The sequence below is a fragment of the Eretmochelys imbricata genome, chromosome 11 (assembly GCF_965152235.1).
Source record: "Eretmochelys imbricata isolate rEreImb1 chromosome 11, rEreImb1.hap1, whole genome shotgun sequence".
Classification (NCBI taxonomy): domain Eukaryota; kingdom Metazoa; phylum Chordata; order Testudines; family Cheloniidae; genus Eretmochelys; species Eretmochelys imbricata.
In genome coordinates this window covers 67,284,873-67,311,115 of record NC_135582.1, presented here as the reverse complement: position 1 = coordinate 67,311,115, position 26,243 = coordinate 67,284,873, and the positions used below count along the sequence as shown (strand labels likewise).

At 41.7% G+C, this 26,243-nt stretch overlaps 1 protein-coding gene across 1 annotated transcript in view; it reads right to left on the bottom strand.

Moving 5' to 3' along the window:
• SPAG16 (sperm associated antigen 16) overlaps positions 1 to 24,079 on the bottom strand; it is a 724,599-nt gene extending 700,520 nt beyond the window's left edge. The window contains 5 exon segments of the mRNA XM_077830377.1: positions 655 to 792; positions 8,159 to 8,286; positions 22,326 to 22,424; positions 23,937 to 24,061; positions 24,064 to 24,079. Of these exon segments, the coding sequence (XP_077686503.1) occupies positions 655 to 792; positions 8,159 to 8,286; positions 22,326 to 22,424; positions 23,937 to 24,061; positions 24,064 to 24,079 (506 nt within the window).
• Positions 24,080 to 26,243: the final 2,164 nt, after the last annotated feature.

The window sequence follows — 26,243 nt, the reverse complement described above, 5'->3', positions numbered from 1 at the left end:
ATTAGTTGTCAGTGCAATTCAACATTGAACACAAATGCAGAAAAGAGTTAGCAAAAAAAGACTGCAGTGTAGCTCACTGCTGCATCTCTCCATTATACAGTCTGAATGTAAATTACTGAGTATCTTGTAAAATCAGCTACTGTGGATCCATATGCACAGATACAGTCAATAAATGTAAACATATATTTACACACATACCTACTAAACAACCTAAAAACAATAGAAGTTTTACATTTGAAAGGACTACAGGATCAGGTGTTTAATAAGAAATTATTCTTCTCCTTTACATGCCAACTTGTTGCAATATGACAATTTGTAGCATTTTGATGCATAGCATTATATGGTAATTTTTCATCTATCCCTACATATTACATTTTCATAATCCTGTGGAGTATTTTGTTGAGACTATTGGATTTTAAAATATTATCAACTAAAGCCAAACAAACAGACACAAAAGAAATTCAGACTCAGCTCTCTAGACAGAGCTGAGAGATATTTGGCAATTTCATTCAGCACCTCATCCATAAGTGAGAATGTGCAGAGGCACAGAGAAAATAGAAATGTATTAATTCCATTAGGAGTTTGATTTTATTTTATCTGGAGCATTTGCTGTTTAAAAAAGGAGGCAGCAGCATGCCTTTAAAACTAACATACCTGGCAGCCAGTTTATAGTTTTCCAATTCCTTCTTTAATCTTCTGTTCTCCATCTCCAAATGCTGATTGTAGGTGTACATATCTGGGACAAATCCAATATCTTTATATTCAATTGCACCTTTCTGCATCAGTTCATACCTAGAATAATATAAATGGGTAGACGTTTTACTTTAAGTTCCTTTATCCCCCCCACCCCCAGGTGTTTTCCTTCCCATGTTCATGTTTACATTAACTATAATCACTAACACACGAAGCAGCCTTGATCCAAAATTCTCATTTATACTCAGACTTAGTGATATTACCACTCTATGTTATGCCCTATTTTGGTCCCCTTCATTTTAGCATTTTTTCATAACATTTCAAACACATCTTATTTGAGGCATACTGCCTTAACCTCAACAATTGTTCTTTTCCTTCCTTTCTTCTGGTCTATGCTTTCAAAAGAAAGCTTAAAGAAAAAATATTCACCTCAAATTGTACTCCTTTAAAAGTAGCAGTTTCCAAAGATACACACAGTCCTTTTAGGTCATGTAGTCTCTAACACACGTTTGTTTTTCTGAAGACCTCTAGGACTCAAACAAAGCTATGGAACATGTGGATGAATGACCCTATCAATTGTCCCAAGCATGGAACTCATAGTTTACCTGGAAAAATGTCCCCATAAACATCTTGTCCTTCATTTTACTAATAGCACTCTTTCATATCAGTATTACTTTTTTCTACTTCATTATTTTGGAATCAGCTAATCACAAACACATTTCCCATTGCTCAATGTGATATTTATACATTTTTGTTATTAGCCGGCCAAATCTTGAGCCTACGAGCTTCTGTGATGTAGAACTCTATAACCTGTTCCGTGCTCCACAATTGCAGACTGAGCCATACCTTAGGCAGTGAACAGTGCTTCTTAGGTAGCCACGTACATTTGCATAGTACTCATGCAGCCTCTCAGTCATTCTTGCAACAGTGTCTATGACTTTACCCTGTCTAAACCTCAAACTCTTTAGAGCAATTCAGCTCATGGGTGCGTTGTTACCGGAAATATAGAATCACCCAGCAGAAGGGCAAATTCCACTTTGGCTTGCTGACACTATGAAAAGATAGATGATGCTATCCACGAGAACAGTATCTCCTACGTGTTTGCTTCTGTCAGAGTTCTAGTTGAGCTAGGAGAGAGTATGAACTTCAAGATTTGCCAAGACTTTTAAAAAACACATCCATACACAAACTCAAGATCCTATGGGCCCCAGTTAACCCAAGGTGCCTCTGTACCAGTAGAGGTTGTAAAGAAGTTTCGTAGGTTCCACAGCCACAGAGAGTCCTCCCTAGTGCACAGAGGTACAGTACATTGCTTTCTTGGATCTGACTGGGTAACCTGACTCCATTCTCAGGGACAGCGGAGCAGATCCTCAGCTGGTGTAAGTTGCCATAGTTCTTTTGAGGTCAGTGAAACTATGCTCCAAGGAGCTGTGCCAAATTACAACCGCTCAGCATCAGCTCAATGGAGCTGTATCAATTTACACCAGTTGAGGATCTATCCTAGAATCCTTGGGTCTACCAAACCTGATTGCCATAGAAAGATGTGTTGGGGCTGAACTTGCTAGTGGAAATCATAACAGCATGTTTTGCCGCACCAAAAAGGCAAATATACTTTTTATGAATCTGTTTTATGCAGTTAGTATGCCTGGCAACAGCAGCAGAAATTAAAACTAGGAAGGATATATTGTACACTAGCTCCTGAACTGGACCCAAACAGCAGGCTTCAAATGAATAATTGCAACATTGCTATGGTTTTCAGATCAATAAAACACATTTGAGAAAGCTAGAAGTTCTGTAGACCATCCTACAAGGGGTGTAAACCATCTAGATCAGCTATCTCAGCAATTGAAAAAAAATATGGCTGTTTCCAATGGGAGTAAAGTTTCAAAGGATGAAGGTGAATGTTAGAAATTATTGTTTCCATGTGTATGTGCTCTGCCTAAGTCAATTGCTTATCTGTGACTTCTGGGTTACCCACGGTTCCTCAGAGGAGTAGGCACTGCCATTCATAGCTAGGAATGAGACGGTCACTCATGCATCTTTTTACCATCAGAAAAGTGATGGGATTTGTGTTATCTTTGAAAATATTCAATAGTATTTAACCAAAGCTAAAATTAACACTAGCATCACTTTTAGTTTTCATACCCAAAATAAACTTTTGATATCAGGTAGGCTAACCACACTACCCCAGTTACCCTACAAAGGAACTATGACCATAATCATTTCATTGTTTAAGTAAAGCTCTCATTAAAATCAAGGGCTCTTTTTGCCAAAAAGCAATCTCAGACCATGTATGGTCTTATCATTTGATGCTAATAAAACATTGGATAATCTAGTTTGTTAATACTTGCATTTTATATTGTGAAAACCATGTTTCAGGAAGAACTTTAAGATGGCACTAAACAGCTTATTTTAACTCTCAAACCTCCATTTTGTCCTGGTCTTTTAAGTTTGCCATGCAGCACAAGGCAAGGCTTCCCCTTTTCCTCATTATTTTTTCATTTAGCACTAGAAACCTTGGCAGTAACCACACAGAGTAGCTTTCCAATCCAGTGGGGAAGGGAGTCAGAGTACCAAAGGAAAGATAATGTTTAATATGAACCTCTTTCTCTTCCTTCAGTTAATAAGCAGTGTAATATCAGATTACTCCACTCACTGGTCTTTTTCCTCTATGCACTTTCTATCTAGTTGTATTAACTTTTCATTCTCATGGCTTGAGGAAGACCTGAAATATTTAGAAATCATTCTAAGAAACCCATATTAGTTAGGGTTAATTTTTCCCTGCTTTCTGGTGAGGTAAAAATGAATCTTAGAGCTCCCTTTTTCAGTTTGAGTAGAGGTAGAGGAAGAGAACAATTAAAATTGGTCTCATTATCTTGGTTGCATCTAAAATTATCTATGACACTAATATATATATTCATTCTCAACATTCTCCAACAAGAGTGATATTTTCAAATGTATTTAAGTGATTTAATAGAACTTGTGTTCTTCAGACATTTACACACTATTGAAAATTCCCACCCAAAAATCAATCAGGACCATACTGTACTTTCATTTTTAATCAGAACTCTCATTGGATTTCAAGGAACATTATGTCCATTTTAAACAAGGGAAGAGCAATGTATACAGAGATTATGGTCTAATGGCCTCATTTTCAAGAGTCATGGCTGATCAGTGCATCCGAAAAATTCAGGCCCTGGATGTCTCAGGATGGGCACCCAAAATTAATGGTAGCTTTTGAAATTGTAGGTCTAAGTCACAAAGGAAGTGCCTGGCAAAGCCATGAATTAATACCAGATCTCCTGAGCCCCAGTCCAGCACCTTAGACACAAGTTCATTCTTTGGTGTTTCACAACTTCATGTTTCATATTCAAACAAAACTCAAAATCTCAAATGAAACTAAGCTGCATACCACCAAAGTATAGACCTTGTTTAATCTAATAGCTGGAAAAGTATTAATGAATTTATCCCATCTAAGTTAAGCGTATGAGTAGGGCACACTATGAACAGCCATTATTAAATCCGGGCCCAGTGTGGCAAGCCCTTCACATGAGTTGCCCCCCAAGTCAAGGTGTACCATGATACCCTTTGATGCCCAGTTAGATTTGCCGGCAGGTACATGGTGCGAGAAGTACAGCCATGGCCTCTCCCTTTTCTGCCCTCTTGATCATGATGGGAAAGTGTTAGGTGCCCTTCCCCCTCTGCACCTAGAACTGCAATCTGTACAGCACCACCACCACCGGACAAAGGAGGAGAATCTTTACTCTTCTGTATTGCTCTCCAAGGCTGTGTGTTCGGGATAGACTTGATAAAAAAAATAAAGAAATCCTATATATCTCAGATCATTGCATAACTGCTGGCTACACTAGCTAGAAACCTATGAATGTCATGGGGTAAAACCATCAATATCACCAGTTGGAGATTCAATTTATATATACTCCTTTTGTCAAGCAAATTTCTCAACAGAACGCCCTAGCATGAAAGCCATCAACTTTCTATATGAAGATACATAGGACATGGATAATTGATGAAGTTAGCTTCTAACAGAGCTAAGAACCCTGAAAGAGATTTTTCAGAATTAATTGTATTTCATTAAAATTAACATGCTCTTCTCCAAGACAACCATTAAAAACCCATGTCTCATTACTTTTTCAGTGAAAAGGGGAAAAGCATGCTGCCAAAGCAGAAAGTGTGGTTAGGTATTACTATGTTAAATTTGGCTGGTGAAAATTCATAGAGTATTTATAGCTAGATCGTTCTCGCTCTTTTCTTTTAAAATTTTGAAAGGAATTGTGAAACAAATTAAAGTGCGGTTAGAGCCAAACGTACATAGTACAGGTGGGCATTCTTCAAGCTCTTCACCACAGTTTAACTCGAAATAACCCAAGTACCTACGACATGAGATTCTCAAGAAGAGAGACCACCAACTGTAAGGTTATGATTTAAAGCCCCCTGGTGTCTACCCTGAAATCATGAAATTCAATATGCTTGCAATACAAGCCATAAAACAGATTCAGGTCCCCACAAAAGTTTTGAAGGAACTGGGTGGTGTGATGATTCTGCAGTTGTTAGCTAATGGATGTGGGGATTGATTGATTAGCATGATACTTTATCTTTGGATATCAGATAAAATGTTCAACACTTTGAATATTTAAGATGACATGCTGTGTCACTACCATTCTTATTGGAAATCTCAGCAGCAAGGCCAAGAAAGAACAGAGCATAGAAGTTTAATTATCTCTTTATTCTCAGAGTAGCCACTCCAACCTATCACGAAGGCAAATTAGTGGAGACTTGCAGTGCCATGCTGAGCCTCTCTTACACACAGAGAGATTCAGTACACTGTAACTGCAGTGTACCTTATCAGCCTTACATTAAACACTCAGTAGCATGAGTTTATATTTACAATACAGTGAAAATGTAATATGTACTGACGACTATATACTCACTACTAGGGAAAGATTTTGTTTACTTCTGATTTAATATATGTAAAGTGCACTCTGACATTAAAGTTATAGGTGCTCTACAAATGCATAGGGTTACAAACAAATATATAGATAAAAGACATGGCCTTAAAGATCAGAATGGGTTCCCCTCTGAATGCCCTCCAATGAAGCAAGCAAATCTTTGTCCTTTGTTGTCCTTCCATAGGGCTAGATTTTTAACGTATAGTCTGGCCAGCATAAAGGGCAACACATTGTTGCACTGCCCTTGAATAGCCTGGGTGGGGGATTGTGACTCCATCATAATCTGCCTCCAGGTTTCTCTGCTGCTCCAGGAAGGAATGATGCTGCACTAGGTCGATACTCAGTGTAGTGAATTTCCCCTCAGTGTGCTGGTACAACTGCACAAAAGAGAATATTGCAAGCCTACAGAGTCTGCTTTCCACTCACACTGCTACCCCATAATACCTGTAGCCTATACAAAAGAGCGGGCATGCTCTGCACGCCCCCCCTACAGTCTGGCATGGCCACACAAACCAGTCTATGCTTTTGTCCATACTAAGTAAAGGTAGATTAGCAAATTAAGTACTCTGTTGTCTCAAGTTGCAATATAAACACTAATAATTTTGTCTAATTTAATACAGCATTAGATCTTAGGCAGACTATTACATTTAAGTGGATCATTTGATAAATTAGTCAAGCTCTTTTGGTGTAAATGGGAGAAGTTCTCAACTCATTATTTTCTCATTTTAAATCCCATTAGGACTTGATCACAGCATGGATCAGCTGTACATTAGCAAGAGGAAGGTACCAGTTCAAAGAAGAACTTGATAACACTAATCTGCTCTCACCTCATTAACAGTGTAAATCAGCAATTTAAAACCAGTTTAAAAAACCACTTGCTAGTATCATAAAAATGTATTACAAAGGAAGTGTCTTAATTCCCTAGGACTCGATCCTGAAAATCCTTACTTATACAAGTAGTATCAATGAAGTTAAAGGTATTGTCCATGTGAGGAAGAACTACTCATGTGAGCAAAGGTTTGAACGATCAAGCCCATAAACTAGGGTCTGATCCTCTTCTGTTTAGAGTCAATGGGAGCTTTGCCACGGATTGAATCTGAGCAGGATATGACACTTGCGAAGTTCCAGTTCTATACAAATTTGTCATTTATATCGGTCTAGTATTAGCTGTCTTTTGCCATCAGAGTTACATATCTGATATTAATCATCAACTGCTTACCATCTAAGAGTTACACAGGCTCCTGAATGGTGCTCTTTCTGAATGAATGTATTTAAAATAAGGACATTGTATACAGTGTATAAACCATAAGCTCTACAGGCAATGCCTGCCTTTGGAAACTCTGTATCAGTAACACCAATGTCTTACAAGTGGCTGGGGCTTGGTCCAATGAACTAGACACAGTGACTCAGGGAGTAATAAAACAAGCAAGAAGTTTCAAGCCTTAAATATGTGTTTCTAAAACGTTAGGCTTTTCATTATGTGAAAAAGACAACTTTTTTTTCAAACTGCATTATTCCAAAATAGCTTGTCAATCAGCCTAAAAACCCAAACAAAAACCCCCAAAGAATTCCCCCTGGCCTTAAAAGCAAGACTTAGACATTTCAGGTAGATAGGATCCCCACCTCCCACCCAAATTACTTGGAGGGCTTGAAATGGGCTAATGGAAGCTGTATCATTAGAAGCTTGCCAGCAGAGTCACCCCTAGAGATCCATAACATAGCTCTCTCCCCCGCACAGAAGCTGTGTCATTCTGACAGTTAATCAGTAAACAAATTATATGACTTGGAATATATATTTTAAAATTAGTGCATGGAACTCCTATACAGTTCCTCTGCTTGAAAATTGTAGGACAAAAAAATCTCTACAAGAGACCAGAGGTAAGTAATCACAAGGTCACTCTTCTAAGCAGTATTTGACTTAAACTAAAAAGAGAAAACATACAAGGGTAGCCATCACAATTTTCTAACCAGATAAAATGATAAAAGTTGTGCTCATTCTGCCTCAAGAAATGAAGTAACTACACAATAGAACATGCTCCAAACATTTAGACAAGGAAACTGCTATATGCTAGGAGTCCTGTGGCACCTTATAGACTAACAGACGTATTGGAGCATAAGCTTTCGTGGGTTGATACCCACTTCATCGGATGCATGCATGCCACTTTTACAGATCCAGACTAACATGGCTACCCCCCTGATGCTTGCTATATGCTGGGTTTTCAAAAGTGCCCAGATTTTGAAAAGTGAGAACAATGGAAGCTTATGGGTTCTGAGAACTTGTGGTCACTTCATTTAGGTGTCTAAACGGGAGCTGCTGGGGTTCAGCTCTTTTAAAAAAATCTGGCCCTAAAATGATTGTTTCCATTCTCAACTTAAGCTTATTTTCTTGAAAAGTAGGTTTCTCCAAGTAAAGTTTGACTTTTGAAGCACAAAGAGGCTGGATTGTCTACATTTATTCCAGAGTCCTCACAGTTAAATGGACATTTTAAAAGTTTTACCATTCCGTTTGGAAGCAGTCAAGGGTTCTAGCCATCCCCATTCTGACCAGGAAATTGCAAAGAAAGTCATCCACAACTTCAGGTGTTTCAGACACTGAATGCTTAGAAGTCAGAACAGATCGCTGAGCCTGAAATTAAAAAGTTTAGTATTTGTTATTGCAAATTTGTGCAATCCCTGAAAAAGATACAAGAACCCATTACTTCCTAGCCCAGTGGGTCTCAAACTTGTTCCACCGCTTGTGCGGGGAAAGTCCCTGGAGGGCCAGGCCGGTTTGTTTACTTGCCGCTTCCACAGGTTCGGCCGATGGCGGCTCCCAGTGGCTGCGGTTTGCTGCTCCGGGCCAATGGGAGCTGCTGGAAGCGGTGATCAGTATGCCCCTTGGCTCGCACCGCTTCCAGCAGCTCCCATTGGCCCGGAGCAGCGAACCACGGCCACTGCGAGCCGCGATCAGCTGAACCTGCGGACGCGGCAGGTAAACAAACTGGCCTGGTCCGCCAGGGGCTTTCCACGCACAAGCGGCAGAACAAGTTTGGGAACCACTGTCCTAGCCTATAATCCAATCCCAGGGCCACCCCTCCATCCAATAGTCATTGGAATAAAACAATGCAAGACATCTAGACCATTTGCGTGAAAGTGTGATGCTGTGTATAAGAAAGGAGACCATTTATATCACTGTTGCACTTTATATAAGATTTATGGAAATTGTGTATCATGTAAGGCATCAGTGGAAAAGTTACAATCAAGTATAATTATCCTGGTTAAATCCACATATCACGTTTGTATTTGAAGTTATGAATATTGGTTGTGTTGTATTCTTGATGATTGATATCCACCAGAAGGATTTACATCAAGGCTAGAAAGCTATGTATTGATGGCCCATCAAAGACACTCAGCTCTCACAAGGAGCCATTGAAGAAACTCATCACTAGTAGGCCTTCCTACAGATGCCTCAGACAGCACGATACCAATGACCTACCCCTGTGATTCAGCAAACCATGTAAGAACATGTGATATGCTCAGGTGACCCTGGACTCCATCTTGGGCCAGTAATTTTCCACATGCAGCTTTGTTTGGGATAGTAACATCACCACCACCACAGTTATTTTCTGACCCGTTATAGTCTTGGCCTTCACAACAGCCTCTGGCAAAGAGTTCCACAGGTTGACTGAGCATTGTGTGAAGAAATACTTCCTTTTGTTTGTTTTAAACCTGCTGCCTATTAATTTCATTTGGTGACCCCTAGTTCGTGTGTTATGAGAAGTAGCAAATAACATTTCCTTATTTACTTTCTCCACACCAGTCATGATCATATCCCCCCTTAGTCATCTCTTTTCCAAGCTGAATATTCCCCATGTTATTAATTGCTCCTCATAGGGAAGCAGTTCCATACCCCTAATCATTTTTGTTGCCCTTTTCTCAACCTTTTCAAATTCCAATATATCTTTTTTGAGATTAGGTGACCACATCTCCACACGGTATTCAAGATGTAGGTCTACCATGGATTTATATAGAGGCAATATGATATTTTCTGTCTTATTATCTACCCCTTTCCTAATTATTCCCAACATTCTGTTAGCTTTTTTGACTCCTACTGCACATTGAGCAGATGGTTTCAGAGAACTATCCACAATGAATCCAAGCTCTCTTTCTTGAGTGGTAACAGCAAATTTAGACCCCATCATTTTATATGTATAGTTGGGATTGTTTTCCCAATGTGCATTACTTTGTATTTATCAACACTGAATTTCATCTGCCATTTTGTTGCCCAGTCACCCAGTAAGTTTCCAGGCATGTGACAGAGGATATAAAAGACCCCGGAGAGATCTCTATTTTGCCTTTTTCCTGCTCAAAATCTCCAGTCTGGGGATTTACAACTAAAAGGGGCACCCTGAACCATGGACTGAAGACCTTCTAATCTTTTGGAAGTTACCAGAGAGACTTTACAAGCCAGCAATCTATTCCATCACTTCTACAAACCTCATAAGGACATTGCAATCATTTGTATGTATATGATCTGTTAACCATTTATAACTCTTCTTTTATTAATAAATCTTTAGTAGCTTACTAAGGATTGCCTGATTGTGATATTTGGGTAAGATCTAAAATATATATTGATCTGAAGGCATGTGTCTGATCCTCTGGGATTAGTAAGAATCTCACATATGGTGAATTAGGTTTTCATTAACCCCTCACCACATTAGCTCCCATCCAGATAAACAGGTCTAAGTGGAATGCCTACAGGGAACTGTTTGGCTTCTAGTTAATCAGTGGGGTACTGCAGAAGCTCTTTTGTTACTGGCTAGATGAATATAGTTATAGAATAAGCCACCAGTTTTTGGTAACTGCCTTCTCTATTTCTTGCAGTGCAGTGCACACGGAGAGTGCAGTGTGGCACTCTCAGTGTGGCCCATTCCAAGAACCCGGTCACAGAAGGCTATTACTAAAAAGCAATTTCATTGTTGTTTGGGGGAAGAGGCTATTCATATAGATATGAAGTAGAATGTCAAAATGGCCTCTTTTCTGGATACAAACAAAGAAATATGTACATGGCAAGTAACTAGAGATGTAGCTTTGCCATTTGCACTTTGGAGTGAAAATTTTAGCCTTAGAAGGTGTATATGATCTTTTTTTAAAATAAAGTAACCACACAAGATTATAATTGTGATGCAAAGGATCCCGTAGAATATTTTATGAGTTTTACAACAAAATTGCAGTACAGCTGCCCATTTGGGCTATTTTCAGAGACAGAGAGAAGTTTGAAACAGACAGGATTTTAGACTGAGATTGCTCTATTCCACGGGCACAGTAAAGTAATGCTCATACCTGCACCTGTCCCTCCCAATCTTTTATCAATTAGTACTGCAATTAATAGTCTAGAGTAGTGGTGGGCAACCTGCAGCCTGTCAGGGTAATCCGCTAGTGAGCCGTGAGACAGTTTGTTTATATTGACCATCCGCAGGCATGGCCGCCCACAGCTGCCAGTGGTTGTGGTTCAGCATTCCTGGCCAATGGGAGCTGCAGCCAGCGCATGCTGCTTTCTGCAGCTCTCATTGGCTGGGAACAGCAAACCGCAGCAACTAGAAGCTGCAGGTGGCCGTGCCTGCGGATGGTCAATGTAAACAAACCGTCTCACAGCTCACTAGCTGATTACCCTGACGGGCTACAAATTGCCCACCACTGGTCTAGAGCCTGGATAGAAATAGGAGGAAAATCCCCACACAACCTCCCCTAAATCTCATATGATATGAGCTGCATCTTTATATTCAATTAATACTACCCATTTAAATTAAAGAACCAAGGTCCTCAATTATGTGCAACAGGCTATAATTAATAGTATATGCTTAGTGTCAATACACACTCCAGAACAGTAGTATTTTGACTTACTAGAGATGTATCACAGACAGATACACTCTAGTTGTGAGAATGCCATGGCTTTATAGAATAAGTCTGCTGTCATATAATGGTCTCCTTTCTATGCTCCTGCTGTTCTGTTGGCCCAGTTCAAGTAAATGCTCAACTGTGACACATCCAAAGGCTACTTAGGAGGGCGAGGCACCTCACCACCACCCGCTCTTAGCATGTGGAAATCTTGTTCGTGCCTGCTGTGCAGGCACAGCACGCTGAAGAATCAAAGAGTGCAGAACGGGGAAAAAAATTGGCAGCATGTGACCTCCAGAGAAGGAAGAGGAGAACCCATGTATCCGCATTGCAGATAGAGGCAAGAAACCATTTTCAGGCTCTCTGCACAGATACTACAGCAGAGAATGGTTTGGAAGAGTTATCGGAGGGAAGAGATCAGAAGGAGACCCCATTGATTGGAAGGCATGAGATGCATTGTCCTAGGGATGGGGATTCCATGACCACCACTCCCAAGAGGAGGAAATGGGTGACGGTGGTCAGAGACTCCCTCCTAAGGGGGACGGAGTCATCCATCTGCCGGAAAGCTCAAGAAGCGTGCTGCTTGCCTGGAGCTAGAATTCAAGATGTGACAGTGTCTGAAGACTGATCAAGCCCTCGGACTGCTCTCCCTTCCTACTTCTCCATGTGGGAATCAATGATACTGCCAAGAATGACCTTGAGTGGGTCATTGCAGACTATGTGGCTCTGGGAAGAAGGATAAAGGAGTTTGAGGTGCAAGTTGTGTTTTCATCCAGCCTCCCTGTTGAAGGAAAAGGCCCAGGTAGGGACCATCGAATTGTGGAGGTAAATGCATGGTTGCACAGATGGTGTCAGAGAGAGGACTATGGATTCCTCGACCATGGGCTGTTGTTCCAGGAAGAAGGATTTCTAGGAAGAGATAGACTCCACTTAACAAAGAGAGAGAAGAGCATCTTCGCAGGCAGGCTTGCTAACCTAGTGAGGAAGTGTCGAGGTTCCTTCCCCACTCTGAACGCTAGGGTACAGATGAAAACCTCCTAAGCTTACTTTTACTAGCTTAGGTTAAACTTCCCCAAGGTACAAACTATTTTACCTTTTGCCCTTGGACTTTCACTGCCACCACCAAACGTCTAACCGGGTTTATTATTGGGAAAGAGCCGTTTGGAAACATCTTCCCCCCCCCCCAAAATCTTCACCAAAACCTTGCACCCCCCCCTTCCTGGGGAAGGTTTGATAAAAATCCTCACTAATTTGCATAGGTGACCACAGACTCAAACCCTTGGATCTTAAGAACAAGAAAAGAAGCATTCAGTTTCTTACAAGAAGAATTTTAATAGAAGTAAAAAATCATCTCTGTAAAATCAGGATGGTAAATACCTTACAGGGTAATTAGATTCAAAACAGAGAATCCCTCTAGGCAAAACTTTAAGTTACAAAAAGACACAAAGACAGGAATATCCATTCTATTCAGCACAGCTTATTTTCTCAGCCATTTAAAGAATCATAATCTAACGCATATCTAGCTAGATTACTTACTAAATTCTAGGACTCCATTCTTGTTCTGTCCCCAACAAAAGCATCACACAGACAGACCCTTTGTTTCTCTCCCCGCCCAGCTTTGAAAGTATCTTGTCTCCTCATTGGTCATTTTGGTCAGGCACCAGCGAGGTTATCCTAGCTTAACCCTTTACAGGTGAAAGGGTTTTCCTCTGGCCAGGAGAGATTTTAAAAAGGTGTTTACCCTTCCCTTTATATTTATGACAGGAGGGCTTTAAACTAGGTCACCAGCTGCTGGCGAACCTAAGTCTGGAGGTAAGTGGGATACCGGGAGGAAACACAAGGAGGAGGGTGCAACAGGGGAGGCCTCCTGATTCATACTGAGAAAGTAGGGCAATTAACTAGTTATCTCAGGTGCCTGTACACGAACGCAAGAAGCCTGGGAAACAAACAGGAAAGATTGGAAGGCCTGGCACAGTCAAGGAACTATGATGTGATTGGAACAACAGAGGGGTAACTCACATGACTGGAGCACTGTCATTGATGGGTATAAGCTGTTCAGGAAGGACAGGCAGGGAGAAAAGGTGGAGGAGTTGCACTGAATGCAAGAGAACAGTATGATTGCTCACAGCTGCAGTATGAAACTGGAAAAAAGCCTGTTGAGTCTCTTTGGGTTAAGTTTAGAGGCAAGAGCAACAAGGGTGATGTCGTGGTGGGTGTCTGCTATAGATCACCAGACCAGGGGAGGAGGTAGACCAGGCTTCCTTCAGACAACTAACAGAAGTTTCCAGTTCACAGGCTCTGGTTTTGGTGGGGAACTTCAATCACCCTGACATCTGCTGGGAGAGCAATACAGCAGTGCACAGACAATCCAGGAAGTTTTTGGAGAGTGTTGGGGACAATTTCCTGGTGCAAGTGCTAGAGGAACCAACTAGGAGGTGGGCTCCTCTTGACCTGCTGCTCACCTGCTGAAGAACTGGTAGGGGAAGTGAAAGTGGGTGGCAACCTGGGCAGCAGTGACCATGAGATGGTAGAGTTCAGGATCCTGACAAGAGGAAGAAAGGAGAGCAGCAGAATACGGACCCTGGACTACAGAAAAGCAGACTGACTCCCTCAGAGGACTGATGGGCAGGATCACCTGAGAGGCTAATATGAAGGGGAAAGGAGTCCAGGAGAGCTGGCTGTATTTTAAAGAAGCCTTATTGAGGGCACAGGAGCAAGCCATCCCAGTGTGCAGAAAGAATAGCAAATATGGCAAGCGACCAGCTTGGCTTAACAGAGAAATCTTCGGTGAGCTTAAACACAAAAAGGAAGCTTACAAGAAGTGGAAACTTGAACAGATGACTAGGGAGGAGTATAAAGATATTGCTCGAGCATGCAGGGGTGTAATCAGGAAGGCCAAAGCACAATTGGAGTTGCAGCTAGCAAAGGATGTGAAGGATAACAAGAAAGGTTTCTACAGGTATGTTAGCAACAAGAAGGTGGTTAGGGAATGTGTGGGACCCTTAATGAATGGGAGAGGCAACCTAGTGACAGATGTGGAAAAAGCTGAAGTACTCAAAACTTTTTTTTGCCTTGGTCTTCACGGACAAGGTCAGCTCACAGACTGCTGCACTGGGCAGCATAGCCTCAGGAGGCAGTGAGCAGCCCTTGGTGGTGAAAGAACAGGTTAAGGACTATTTAGAAAAGCTGGACGTGCACAAGACCATGGGGCCAGATCTACTGCACCCAAGAGTGCTGAGGGAGTTGGCTGATGTGATTGCAGAGCCATTGGCCTTTATCTTGGAAAACTCATGGCAAGTGGGGGAGGTCCCAGGAGACTAGAAATAGGCAAATATAATGCCCAACTTTAAAAAAGGGAAGAACTACAGACCGGTCAACCTCACCTCAGTCCCTGAAAAAATCATGGAGCAGGTCTTCAAGAAATCCATTTTGAAGCACTTGGAGGAGAGGAAGATGATCAGGAACAGTCAACACGGATTCACCAAGGGCCAGTCATGTCTGACCAACCTGATTGTCTTCTATGATGAGACAACTGACTCTTTTGATACTGTCTCCCACTGTATTCTTGCCAGCAAGTTAAAGAAGTATGGATTGGATGAATGGACTATAAAATGGATAAAAAGCTGTCTAGATAGTCAGACTCAATGGGTAGTGATCAACTGCTCGATATCTAGTTGGCAGAGTGCCCCAGACGTTGGTCCTGGAGCCAGTTTTGTTCAACAACTTCATTAATTATCTGGATAATGGGATGGGTTGCACCCTCAGCAACTGGGGGTGGGAGGAGAAAAGAGGTAGATAAGCTCGAAAGTAGGGCTAGGGTCCAGAGGGACCTAGACAAATTGGAGGATTGGGCCAAAAGAAATCTGATAAGGTTGAACAAGGACAAGTGCAGAGTCTTGCACTTAGGATGGAAGAACCCCATGCACTACTACAGGCTGGGGACAGATTGGCTAAGCAGCAGTTCTGCAGAAAAGGACCTGGGGATTACAGTGGATGAGAAGCTGGATACAAGTCAGCGTGCCCTTGTTGCCAAGAAGGCTAACGTCATCTTGAGCTGCATTAGTAGGAGCATTGCCAGCAGATTTAAGGAAGTAATTATTGCCATCTATTTGGCACTGGTGAGGCAAAATCTGCAGTATTGCATCCACTTTTGGGGGCACCCCACTACAGAAAGTATGTAGCACTACCTTTCAATCCTTACTCTCTGTATAGGTTAGCAACAACAATTGGCTCCTGTGCTCTTTTAAATCATCCATGGCCCTGGGCCATTGCCCCCCACACATCAGCAGGCTTAATTACATGACAGCTTACAATGTAGAGCTGTGTTCTAAGGTATGTATGTGTAGATAAAAAAATTTATCAGAGAAGAATGAATAATTTTTTATTCCAGAGGGCATTCTGCACCAAAAAGACAAAAATTCTGTGCACAATATTTTAAAATGCTGCAAAATTCTGCAAATTTTGTTTGTCAAATAAATGTGGAGGCTCCAGAATGGCATTGGGGAGCACAGAACACTGGCTGCATAGATGTGGGAGATCACTGTGCAGCTCCTCCTAGGACATGGACTCAGCAGTGAGGCTGCACCAAACCCTGAGACAGCACAAAGGACAGGGCATGCCCCAAAAACACCCCAAGGCCATGCCCCTCTGTGCCAGGTGCACCAGGTGTGGGCAGGATGGCTCAGCAAAGCAAGATCCAAGTGTGGAGGGACTTAGTGTGGGGGGATCCAGGTGTGGGTTGAGAAGGTTCAGTGTGAGGCAATCTGTGTGGGCAGCTCAGTTGGGGATCTGGGTGAGGGGAGGGAGGAAATCTGGATTCACAGGGGCTTGTTGGGGTGGGGGTAAAACAGTAATGGGACTCTGCAAGAGGGGCCCGGTGAAGGTAGTTGGGGTTCAGCAGTGGAGGAGTGGGTGTGGGGGGAGATGGAGCTCAGCAGGGGGTCTAGATGCAGCTGCTGGAGGCTCAGTGGGATGGGGATCCAGGTGCGGGGGGACGGGGAAGAGGGAACTGTGGCTCAGCAGGAGGGTCTGATTATGAGGGGGTCTGTATGCACAGGGTGTGAGGGAGCAGCTCCCTGTACAGGGATCCCTCCCCCTGCAGCGGAGGAGCAATTGGTGCAGGAAGTGGAAGGGAAGGGGAGTGTGCAGAGCTTCTTTCAGCTGGGGGAGAAAACTGGGGTTGGGTTGGGCCTGGCCTGGCCCCGATGCTGTGCAGGGGAAAAGCAAGTCTTGTCCTCCCCAGCCCAGCTGGGACTAGCAGCTGGACCTAGTACAGGGTAGGAGGCACCTGCTGGGTCTTCCCCAGGCCCACCTCCTACCCCACAGTGATTTACCTCTTCGCTAGCTGCCCTGGGGCCCCACAACATACCATTGGAGAGGGCTGCATGACCGCTCTTGGGGCTTCTCTTTGCTTCCCTGTCAGAAAGTCATTTTTCTGCAGAGAGGCAAAGAAATTTACAGGGGACAAATTGGGCACATGCGCAGTGGCATATTTTGTTTTGGGAGACTGAAATAAGACATTTTCTCATCTCCTACAAGAAAGCTTACTCCAAGTTCTTCCCGCAGCATTTTCACCCACTCGTAGAGACCCCTTCTCACAGGATCAAGCCCACTGGCAGTTTTTCCATACAAACTGACAGAATACTTAGAGGGTCATCAGTACCCAAATATAGTTTCAAAAGTTCATTAACAAGCTAACGCCTGAAGTTTTCATCTTCAAAGATTCCACAATCTTTCATTAGCATTCATCTCAGACTAGTGAGCGGGGGTTCATTGTGAAAAGACAGTTACCTTTTCCTGTAACTGGAGTTCTTTGAGATGTGTTGCTCACGTCCATTCCATATTAGGCGTGTGCGCTCAACACATGCACCCGTGCCTTAAGTTTTTCCCCCTCTGCAGTATCTGTAGGGGACCAGCTCTGGCGCCCTCGGGAGTGGCGCCCTCATGGTGCTGTATAAGGGATACTGCCAGCTCCCCACCACCCTCAGTTCCTTCTTGCCAGAACCTCTGACCCTGGGGAAGGAGGGCAGGTCATGGAATGGACATGACGAACACCAGTTACAGAAAAAGGTAACTGTCTTTTCTTTTTTGGTTACTTGCTCATGTCCATTCCATACCAGGTGACTCCAGTAGCCCTGGAAGTGGGTAGGAGTTCACGGATATGTGGATTGCAACACAGCTCTGCCGAACCCAGCGTAGTCCCTGGCCTGCTGAGTGATGGCATAATGAGAGGTAAACATGTGCACAGAGGACCACGTTGTGGCTTTACAGATGTCCTGGATAGGGATGTGCGCCAGGAAGGCCGCTGAAGATGCCTGCACTCTTGTCAAGTGGCCTCTGAAAAATCGGCGGTGGCGGAACCCGCACCAGGTCCTTATGCATGAGGTGATCCAATTGGAAATCATAGAATATTAGGGTTGGAAGGGACCTCAGAAGGTCATCCAGTCCAACCCCCTGCTCAAAGCAGGACCAATCCCCAACTAAATCATCCCAGCCAGGGCTTTGTCAAGCCTGACCTTAAAAACTTCTAAGGAGGGGGGGGGCGGCGGGGGGAAGGATAGCTCAGTGGTTTGAGCATTGGCCTGCTAAACCCAGGGTTGCAAGTTCAATCCTTGAGGGGGCCATTTAGGGATCTGGGGCAAAAACTGGGGATTGGTCGGCTTTGAGCAGAGGGGGTTGGACTAGATGACCTCCTGAGGCGCCTTCCAACCCTGATATTCTATGATTCTAAGGAGATTCCACCACCTCTGTTGGTAATGCATTCCAGTGTTTCACCACCCTCCTAGTGGGAAAGTGAGGACACCGGGTGACCTTTCATCCTATCCACTATAGCGATGAAGAGTTGAGTTGATTTACAGAAATCCTTGCCCAATAAAAACCATTCTGACTTCTTCACACCTAGGGTCTGTCAGGATCTGCTAGTACTCAGGAATTTTCTGTCCAAGAAATGCTAAAAGAGAGACTCCAAACAAGATAGGAGGTGGTAGAACAGAGACTGTAAAGAAAATGCATTAGAAGAGATTCCTTCTAAACTTATTCAGCTGGAAGCAAGGAAGGAAGAACAACAAGAAAGTGCTGAAGATTCCTTTTTCCATATGGAAAAAGCTACAGTTACTTTTGACAGCCATTACATTCTGGGATCACCCACCACATTACTTTATACTGTCCAAGACACTGTTCAAGGCAAGGACAACAGCAAACTTAATGAGGTGTAACAAACAGGACAAATTAGTACTGAAACAAGGATGGCAGCTAAGGAATCCCCCTTGGGCAGGGGAGCTCTGCATGTAAACCACCAAACCACTCCCAAAATAGGGGTGAAGCAGCATGATAGAGCAGAGCTCCACTATGCCCTATCTTCTGTTGGCAACAGGTCCTGAGAGCTTACACCAATGGTGTAAGTTGAGCTGCTCCATGCAGCTCTAGCTTGCACTGGAACTGTGCAGTTTAGGATCCAGGAGACACACCTAGTTCCCTAATTGGCCCCTATTTCCAGTGTACTCAAGCAGAAATCTCAAAAAGTGGACAATCTGCCCCTTATCTCTTGCAGGAACACACCTTTAATCACAGCCCTAGTATTTTCCTCCCCCCTCCCGCCCCCCCCAAGATGGTGGATGCTAACACATCCTAGCTGTTTGGCACATAGTAGTCTTGGTTTACTGAAAGTGCTAGTTATTCAAATTAAAGACAATTTCTTCTCTTCTTGAGTTTTACAGCCTATTTTTGATCTTCTTAGAGAAAATGAAAGCCATGGACACCAACTCTAAATAACCATGATTTCTAAATTCAGGGTGTGGGCTGTGTAATGCTTACTATACTTTTGGATACCTACTTGATCTATGCACCACAATTGCATAAATACTGCATTTCCTTAAAGTCTGCATTTAAATAGTGGATGAAATTCTTTTATTATGGAACCGGGTGTAAAATATACAACAATTGAACTGAAGTTACAGGGGAACTGGAGGTGTGCCAGGACATTAGTTTATGGTGGAATTTAGCCAAGACAGAGGAACTACCACTTGCAAAACGTGCCAGGGAATCTCATGGCTACAAATATTCATTGCTTCAGTTTTGCTTCAGATAAAGATGTGTTTCTTAGCACAGTGTGGGGATATTGATTCAGTAGGCAATCGGAGAGAAGACTAGTACTTGCTGAGTAATCAAAACCACTTGCTTCAACACCTGGGTTATCTAGTAAATGAGCACTGAACAACCTAGCAGATACTCCTCATAAAATATGCAGCAAACATTATGAAAGCATTAAGGCAAACAACAAGTGTGATTAAAAGTAAGTTTGTTTTGCACTACAGATCCTACCATCTAATGAAAATGATGGACATACTGTTGCCAAAAAACTATGATTTACAGTGAAAATTGTATTAAATATCTCAATACCAAGTCCAGAAGCAAAGAGAAACCTTTTAGCTCGAACACAAGAAATCATATTGAACTTGAGGCTAACTATGCACGTGGTGCGTTTTGCTATCAGTGCTGCAGGAAGCTTCAGCACACACACACCCTCAAGTGTACCATATATCAAGTGTTTCTGTGTAGCAGTCTTACAATTCAATAAACACTTATCACACAGCTGAAAGATCAGGCAGTTGTACTCTGTCAAAAGATTAGACTAGTAAGATTCTCAGTTGTTCTGGGGTGGTTTTTTTACTATTATTTTTAAGTGTCAAGGTACATAGTCAGATGGTAACTACAGCGGATTTCTGAAGAATTTCAGTTTAAAACTTTTTTTAAGAATTGGAAGTATTTGAATCTGCTTTCAGATGTACCTCTTATTTTCAGATTTCTTCCATCCAAGGTTTAATATTGACCACAGAACTGATGAGTTTACTTACACACACAAGCACACGATGAAGTACATCTTCCCTCAGTTGTCACTGAGAACTAGTCACTTTCATTTAAAAAAAAAAAGTTATATTCATTTGCCTTTGCAGAACAAAGATTGACAATCTCTCACTGCATAAAGGAAGAAAATATAAAAAGTTGATGGTATAATGGAAAGGAAAGATACCTTACTATGTGATTATAGTAAGCCAAACCAAGTAATTTTTCTGCAACTGGAAATAGCATCTGAACTCACTCTGACATACTTAAAAAAAAGAAACACCGAACCACACCCCACTATGTTCAAGTTGTGATCAATTCAAATTCTCAGGGGTTTTCTTAGTCCCGCCTAAAGGTGGGTAGCTGGCTGGCTCTGTAGGGAAACACACGATCTGGCCCTAGCAGCAGGATAAGTTTTCACAGAATCATAGAATATCAGGGTTGGAAGGGACCTCAGGAGGTCATCTAGTCCAACCCCTGCTCAAAAGCAGGACCAATCCCCAATTAAATCATCCCAGCCAGGGCTTTGTCAAGCCTGACCTTAAAAACTTCTAAGGAAGGAGATTCCACCACCTCCCTAGGTAACGCATTCCAGTGTTTCACCACCCTCCTAGTGAAAAAGTTTTTCCTAATATCCAACCTGAACCTCCCACACTGCAACTTGAGACCATTACTCCTTGTCCTGTCCTCTTCCACCACTGAGAATAGTCTAGAACCATCCTCTCTGGAACTACCTCTCAGGTAGTTGAAAGCAGCTATCAAATCCCCCCTCATTCTTCTCTTCTGCAGACTAAACAATCCCAGTTCCCTCAGCCTCTCCTCATAAGTCATGTGTTCCAGACCCCTAATCATTTTTGTTGCCCTTCACTGGACTCTTTCCAATTTATCCACATCCTTCTTGTAGTGTGGGGCCCAAAACTGGACACAATACTCCAGATGAGGCCTCACCAATGTCGAATAGAGGGGGACGATCACGTCCCTCGATCTGCTCACTATGCCCCTACTTATACATCCCAAAATGCCATTGGCCTTCTTGGGAACAAGGGCACACTGCTGACTCATATCCAGCTTCTCGTCCACTGTCACCCCTAGGTCCTTTTCCGCAGAACGCTAAGAGCCAGCCTACAGTAGGGAGGGATGAGGTGGGCTTCTCTTTTAGTGAGCCCCCAGCTTTGTGTCTCCGTATTTTGGGGTTCTTGGTGTTATTTTGAATTCTAAGAAAAAAAAATAGTGTCACATTACAGCCTTCCAACAAGAGTATTTAGGTTTTTAAAATTAACTTGTGGGTGTATGCTGTGAACATAACACTTACAATCCCACCACACCACTACGTGGTAGCCTATTGCGGTTTAAAAAAAAATCAAATTCTAAAAGGTAAAAGTATCTAAAATACTAGTTGTTAAATGAGTGATAATTTGACCACAGTTCTCATTCGGCCAAGCAACTAGGTATATACTTTTGTTTTTTAATAAAAAGCATGTGAGTAATTCTATTCCTATTCAGCAAAGCATTTAAGCGCATGTTACATAGTGATTAAAGCACATGCTTCAATGGAACTTAAACATATGGGTAAAGGGCTTGGTTTAATCAGGGCCTAAATATTTTATTTAACTCATTCCATTTAGAGAAAAGGATACTTACACCACATTTTAGTGAATTAAGTCTACTATTTTCCTTAAAATATTGAGCAATGCATGAAATATACAACAAGACAAGCAAACAGTGAATAGAGGAGTATCAGGGTGGATGGAAATGAATTCATTTAAGCATTGTTCTCACAGTGACATCATATATAAAATGTTTCTAGAGATTTATGCCATAAGAAATATAAAATGCTCTATCTATACTTATATTCAATAATTAAGCGTGTTCAATGTCTAAACTTTAAGCGGATAGAAATCAGTTTTATTACTGATGGATTCTTAACAGTATTTTGAAAACTCTTACTATAATTTGTGCATCTTCAGCCTGCTCCTGTATTGTCTGCAAAGCCTTTACCAGATCTTCATCACCTTCCAGGAGACTAATATCATCATCTGCTGGAACCTAAACCCAAATATAAATGAAGTCAGATCAATGAATATTTTAAATGGATTGTACTTTCTTCCAGAAGATAATTAAGTCCCAACAGCACACAGTTAAAAATAAAAAGGTCTTATGCTAGTAGCCATATTAGGAGCTTAGTGTTATAATTACACAACTGGATTGTTGTTCTACTTGGTACTGAAGCATACAATTAAAAAAAAAAAAAGGAGGTATCACACACTCAGTGATTAAATTTGCCCTATTTAAATCAGTGGCAAAACTCCCATTGACTTCTTTGGAGATAGACTTTCAACCCTGATCTCTTGGCACTTGATCCAAGGCTCAGTGGAAAGATTCTCATGGATTTCACCAGGCTTAGGGTGAGAGCCTGCTGTTTGACAGTGTAGATTCTGGGGGGAAGAATAGACTCACTGCTGGCACAGCCCAGGATAAAAGTCTCTCCTCAGTAGCACTTTCTGCTAACCACTGCTTCAGTCCTACAGTGGCGTCATCTCCTCACAACTTGGTCCTCCAGGCAGGTTCCTTAGAAGTCTCACCCTTTCAGAGGTATCACTGTCTCACATGAGCAGTATCCCACACATTTTAATTACCACCATAGTATTTTCTGCTCACACTAGATTCCTTTACAGTCCTACTTCTTTCAGAGAAAGAAATTCCCAGGTCTCCCTCAGCCTTCACCAACAAAGCACAGAAAATCCCCGAGAAACCAAACCTCAATAAAGCAGCTTCTGTCCCTCCAGACTTGATCTTTTAATCCCACGAGGTTCTCCCCAGCATCCTGGTATAGAACACCCACACTACTTCCTTAGAAGCACTACTTCTCCTATCCTAAGCACAAAATTAGCTCCTCTCCTACAGCCACCCTATGATTCTAACCCTCACCCATGCACCCCCTCTTGTAGTTTTCACTTCCCTGCTTTATGAGAAGACACATCAATCCTGACACACCCTCCTAGTGCTCTCCAGCTCCTACTCACACTTTGTTCACCAGTGTGGGGTTTACAGTCCTTCACACAACTACTATTCAGAAAGAGATCGAGCACAGGCTTGAGTTAGAGGATTTTGTTTATATCAAAGACCAAGATATTAATATACTGAAAACAATATCCAAGAAACAAAGATATATTATATGATAATATAAACATATTTAAATAATGAATAAGCTGAAATTAGCTCACTATGAATAAGCTGAAATCAGCTAAACTGAGTTACTGTTACCTTTTAAAAATTATTTAAATGGAAATAAGACATAATAAATCAAATGTTACTAGTTCTTTTTATTAAATGAAAATATATGCTTAATATCAAGCATATTTTAAAGTATGCTTCATAAAAGAGGATTTACTTCTTTGGTGCTAAGATACAGTGAATGGTGCATTTAAATAAAAAGAGATGGTTACTACAATACAGATCTTTCTTAAGACTATCTCCTAAGTTTTGAGATCTACTTTTGAAAGGTACTATAAAAGAAAAAGGTATTATTATTATTGGCAATATTATTAAGTAAATTACCTCTTCATATTGATAATCATCTTCTGAGTCTTCTGTAATGGTAACTTCTGTATGTTTTGTCAAGTCTAAACCAGCTGACGTATGTGGTGCTTTCCAATGAGAAAACAATTTTATATGACCATTAAAAAAAAACAGTTATTCATAAATCAGTCCTTATCAGCCTCTCCCCTGTTCTATGTAAGGCCAAATTTCACATATTTAGGGCTAATTTTGGCTCTTGGATGCCCAGTGAAAGGCATGTCTCTGCATTCAAGAACAGAATTTAGCACTCAAACTTTTCATTGCAGGACTGCACAGCACTAAAATACCACCTATTTGCTCTGCTATAGCTAGATACCAGTTGCTGTGCTTCATACAAACAATAAGCCAAACTCTACTCTCAGGTACACAGTTACAGTGGCTATATTGTACCAGGAGACTTTCATTGTCCTTATGCCTCTGGGTGAATTTCATCCTTTTAGAAAACTAACCATTTTTTATCAGGTTTAGAGATCCGACGTGGCAAATGCACATCTGTGGATCCACGCTTTGGGGGAAAATAACAGTAAATTGAGCATTGAAGCTTCTGTTATGTTGGTTTAACAGTCCTACATCTCCTTTAGTTACATGAGGGAAAAAATGGATTAACTGATTTTAATGGGAGGATTGAGAGGTATGTGTTTCAATGAATACTTTACAATCTCCTTCTGGCAAAGTGTTCCAGCAACAGCCCATGTGCCCATTGAGTTGGGCAGGGAGAACATAGCTGAGAACAGTTGCACTTTGCAGAGGACTTTGAAGAGATCCTCCTGAAGAACTGAAGCCCTGACCACCCTTCCAAGACTTTAGCAGCTGTCTGGCTCCTGAGTCTCAGCTCCCCACTCCCAAAGGCAAATACTGGAGGCCTTACATCATCAGCTACTTCTGTTCTTTTTATGCTCTTAAGAAACTACTAGTGGTGCCTGGATTCGCTGAGCCTTTAACTGGAGGGAGGCAGGGGAGAAGCAGGCAGCAAAGTGGTCCAGGGACCACTAACTGTATGCTAGAGGGGCAGAAAGAGCTAAGTGGCTACAGCTGCTCTAGTGTTTACAAGATGAGACAGGGAAGGAGAAGAGTTACTTCTGACCTATTTAACAAGGACTGGGAGCAAAATGCACAACAGGGAAACCACTGTTTTTTTTTTAAATGGCTCTGGAGATTGGTAGGGAACAGTAAAAGCAGAGGAAGTCTAGTGGCAGAAGAATGGATTTTGGAGGTCAGGAGTTTTGGTTGATTGAGTTTGGTAAGTAGTCTAAGAATCATTTTTTTAAAAGCTAAACACTCTATGATTAATTCACTCTTCATTCTTTCAATGTACCTAAAGTGACCATGATGCTACTTTATGTCTGGGGCAGATACCTTGTGAATGAGACTTTAAAAAGTGAGGTCCTATTTGCACAGCATGGATACTAAGGCCCAACTTTTTATAAAGGAGGGGCCAATGTATGTGTTCTACTTCTGTATTTATACCTACTCTGTGATTATGTGCCTGAATCAGATATTTGTATAGTGCCTCCTAAAATCCATGGTTTATTTGGAAAATTGCCCTTGGCTATATTATATTTTGTCTATATATTTAGAGAGAGAGGCAAGCAAAGGAAAAAGTTAACTGTGTTATTGCTAAAGGACAAGGCTTCGTTAGCTGAAGCTACAAAAATCTTTTGCTGATTTAAAATAAGCATTTAAGAAAAGAAATTTAAAATAACCCTTTATAGCATTAATTTTTAAATTTGCCTCAGTTATACACACTGCAAAGTATGTAGTAATTTACATGTGAGGTTTAGAAGGCTTGCCCCACAAAAGCTTTTGAGCTATTGGTAAGCCAAAGAAGTCTTAATATGCTGAGAACACTTTTCTCCCCTCTCTCCAGTAACTCAAGATCATGAAGGGATTTTGTTCCAGTTTTAAAAAACAAAGCAAAAACAACAGAGCTGAGAATAGTTTCAGCCACAAAGGACTTTTCAGAAACCTACACAGGTGCATGAACAAAAGTTTATAATAGAAATCACAGTGTAACTGCAACTGCTTTAATTATAGCAAAAGGTATAATAAAAGTAACATTTGAGGTATGTATGATCTACTCATCTGGGACTTACAAATGTTTTGAGTTCTAGTCCTGGCCCTGCTACTATAGTGTTGTGGGGCCTTGCACAAATCAGATTAAATGTCTGGTCCTTAAAGTCCTTTATCCATTGAATGGGGATGATAAATTACCTACCTTGTTGGGTATATAACAATTATGATTATGAAACCATTAATTAATTAGCACCATAACTGAATGGTACTTTA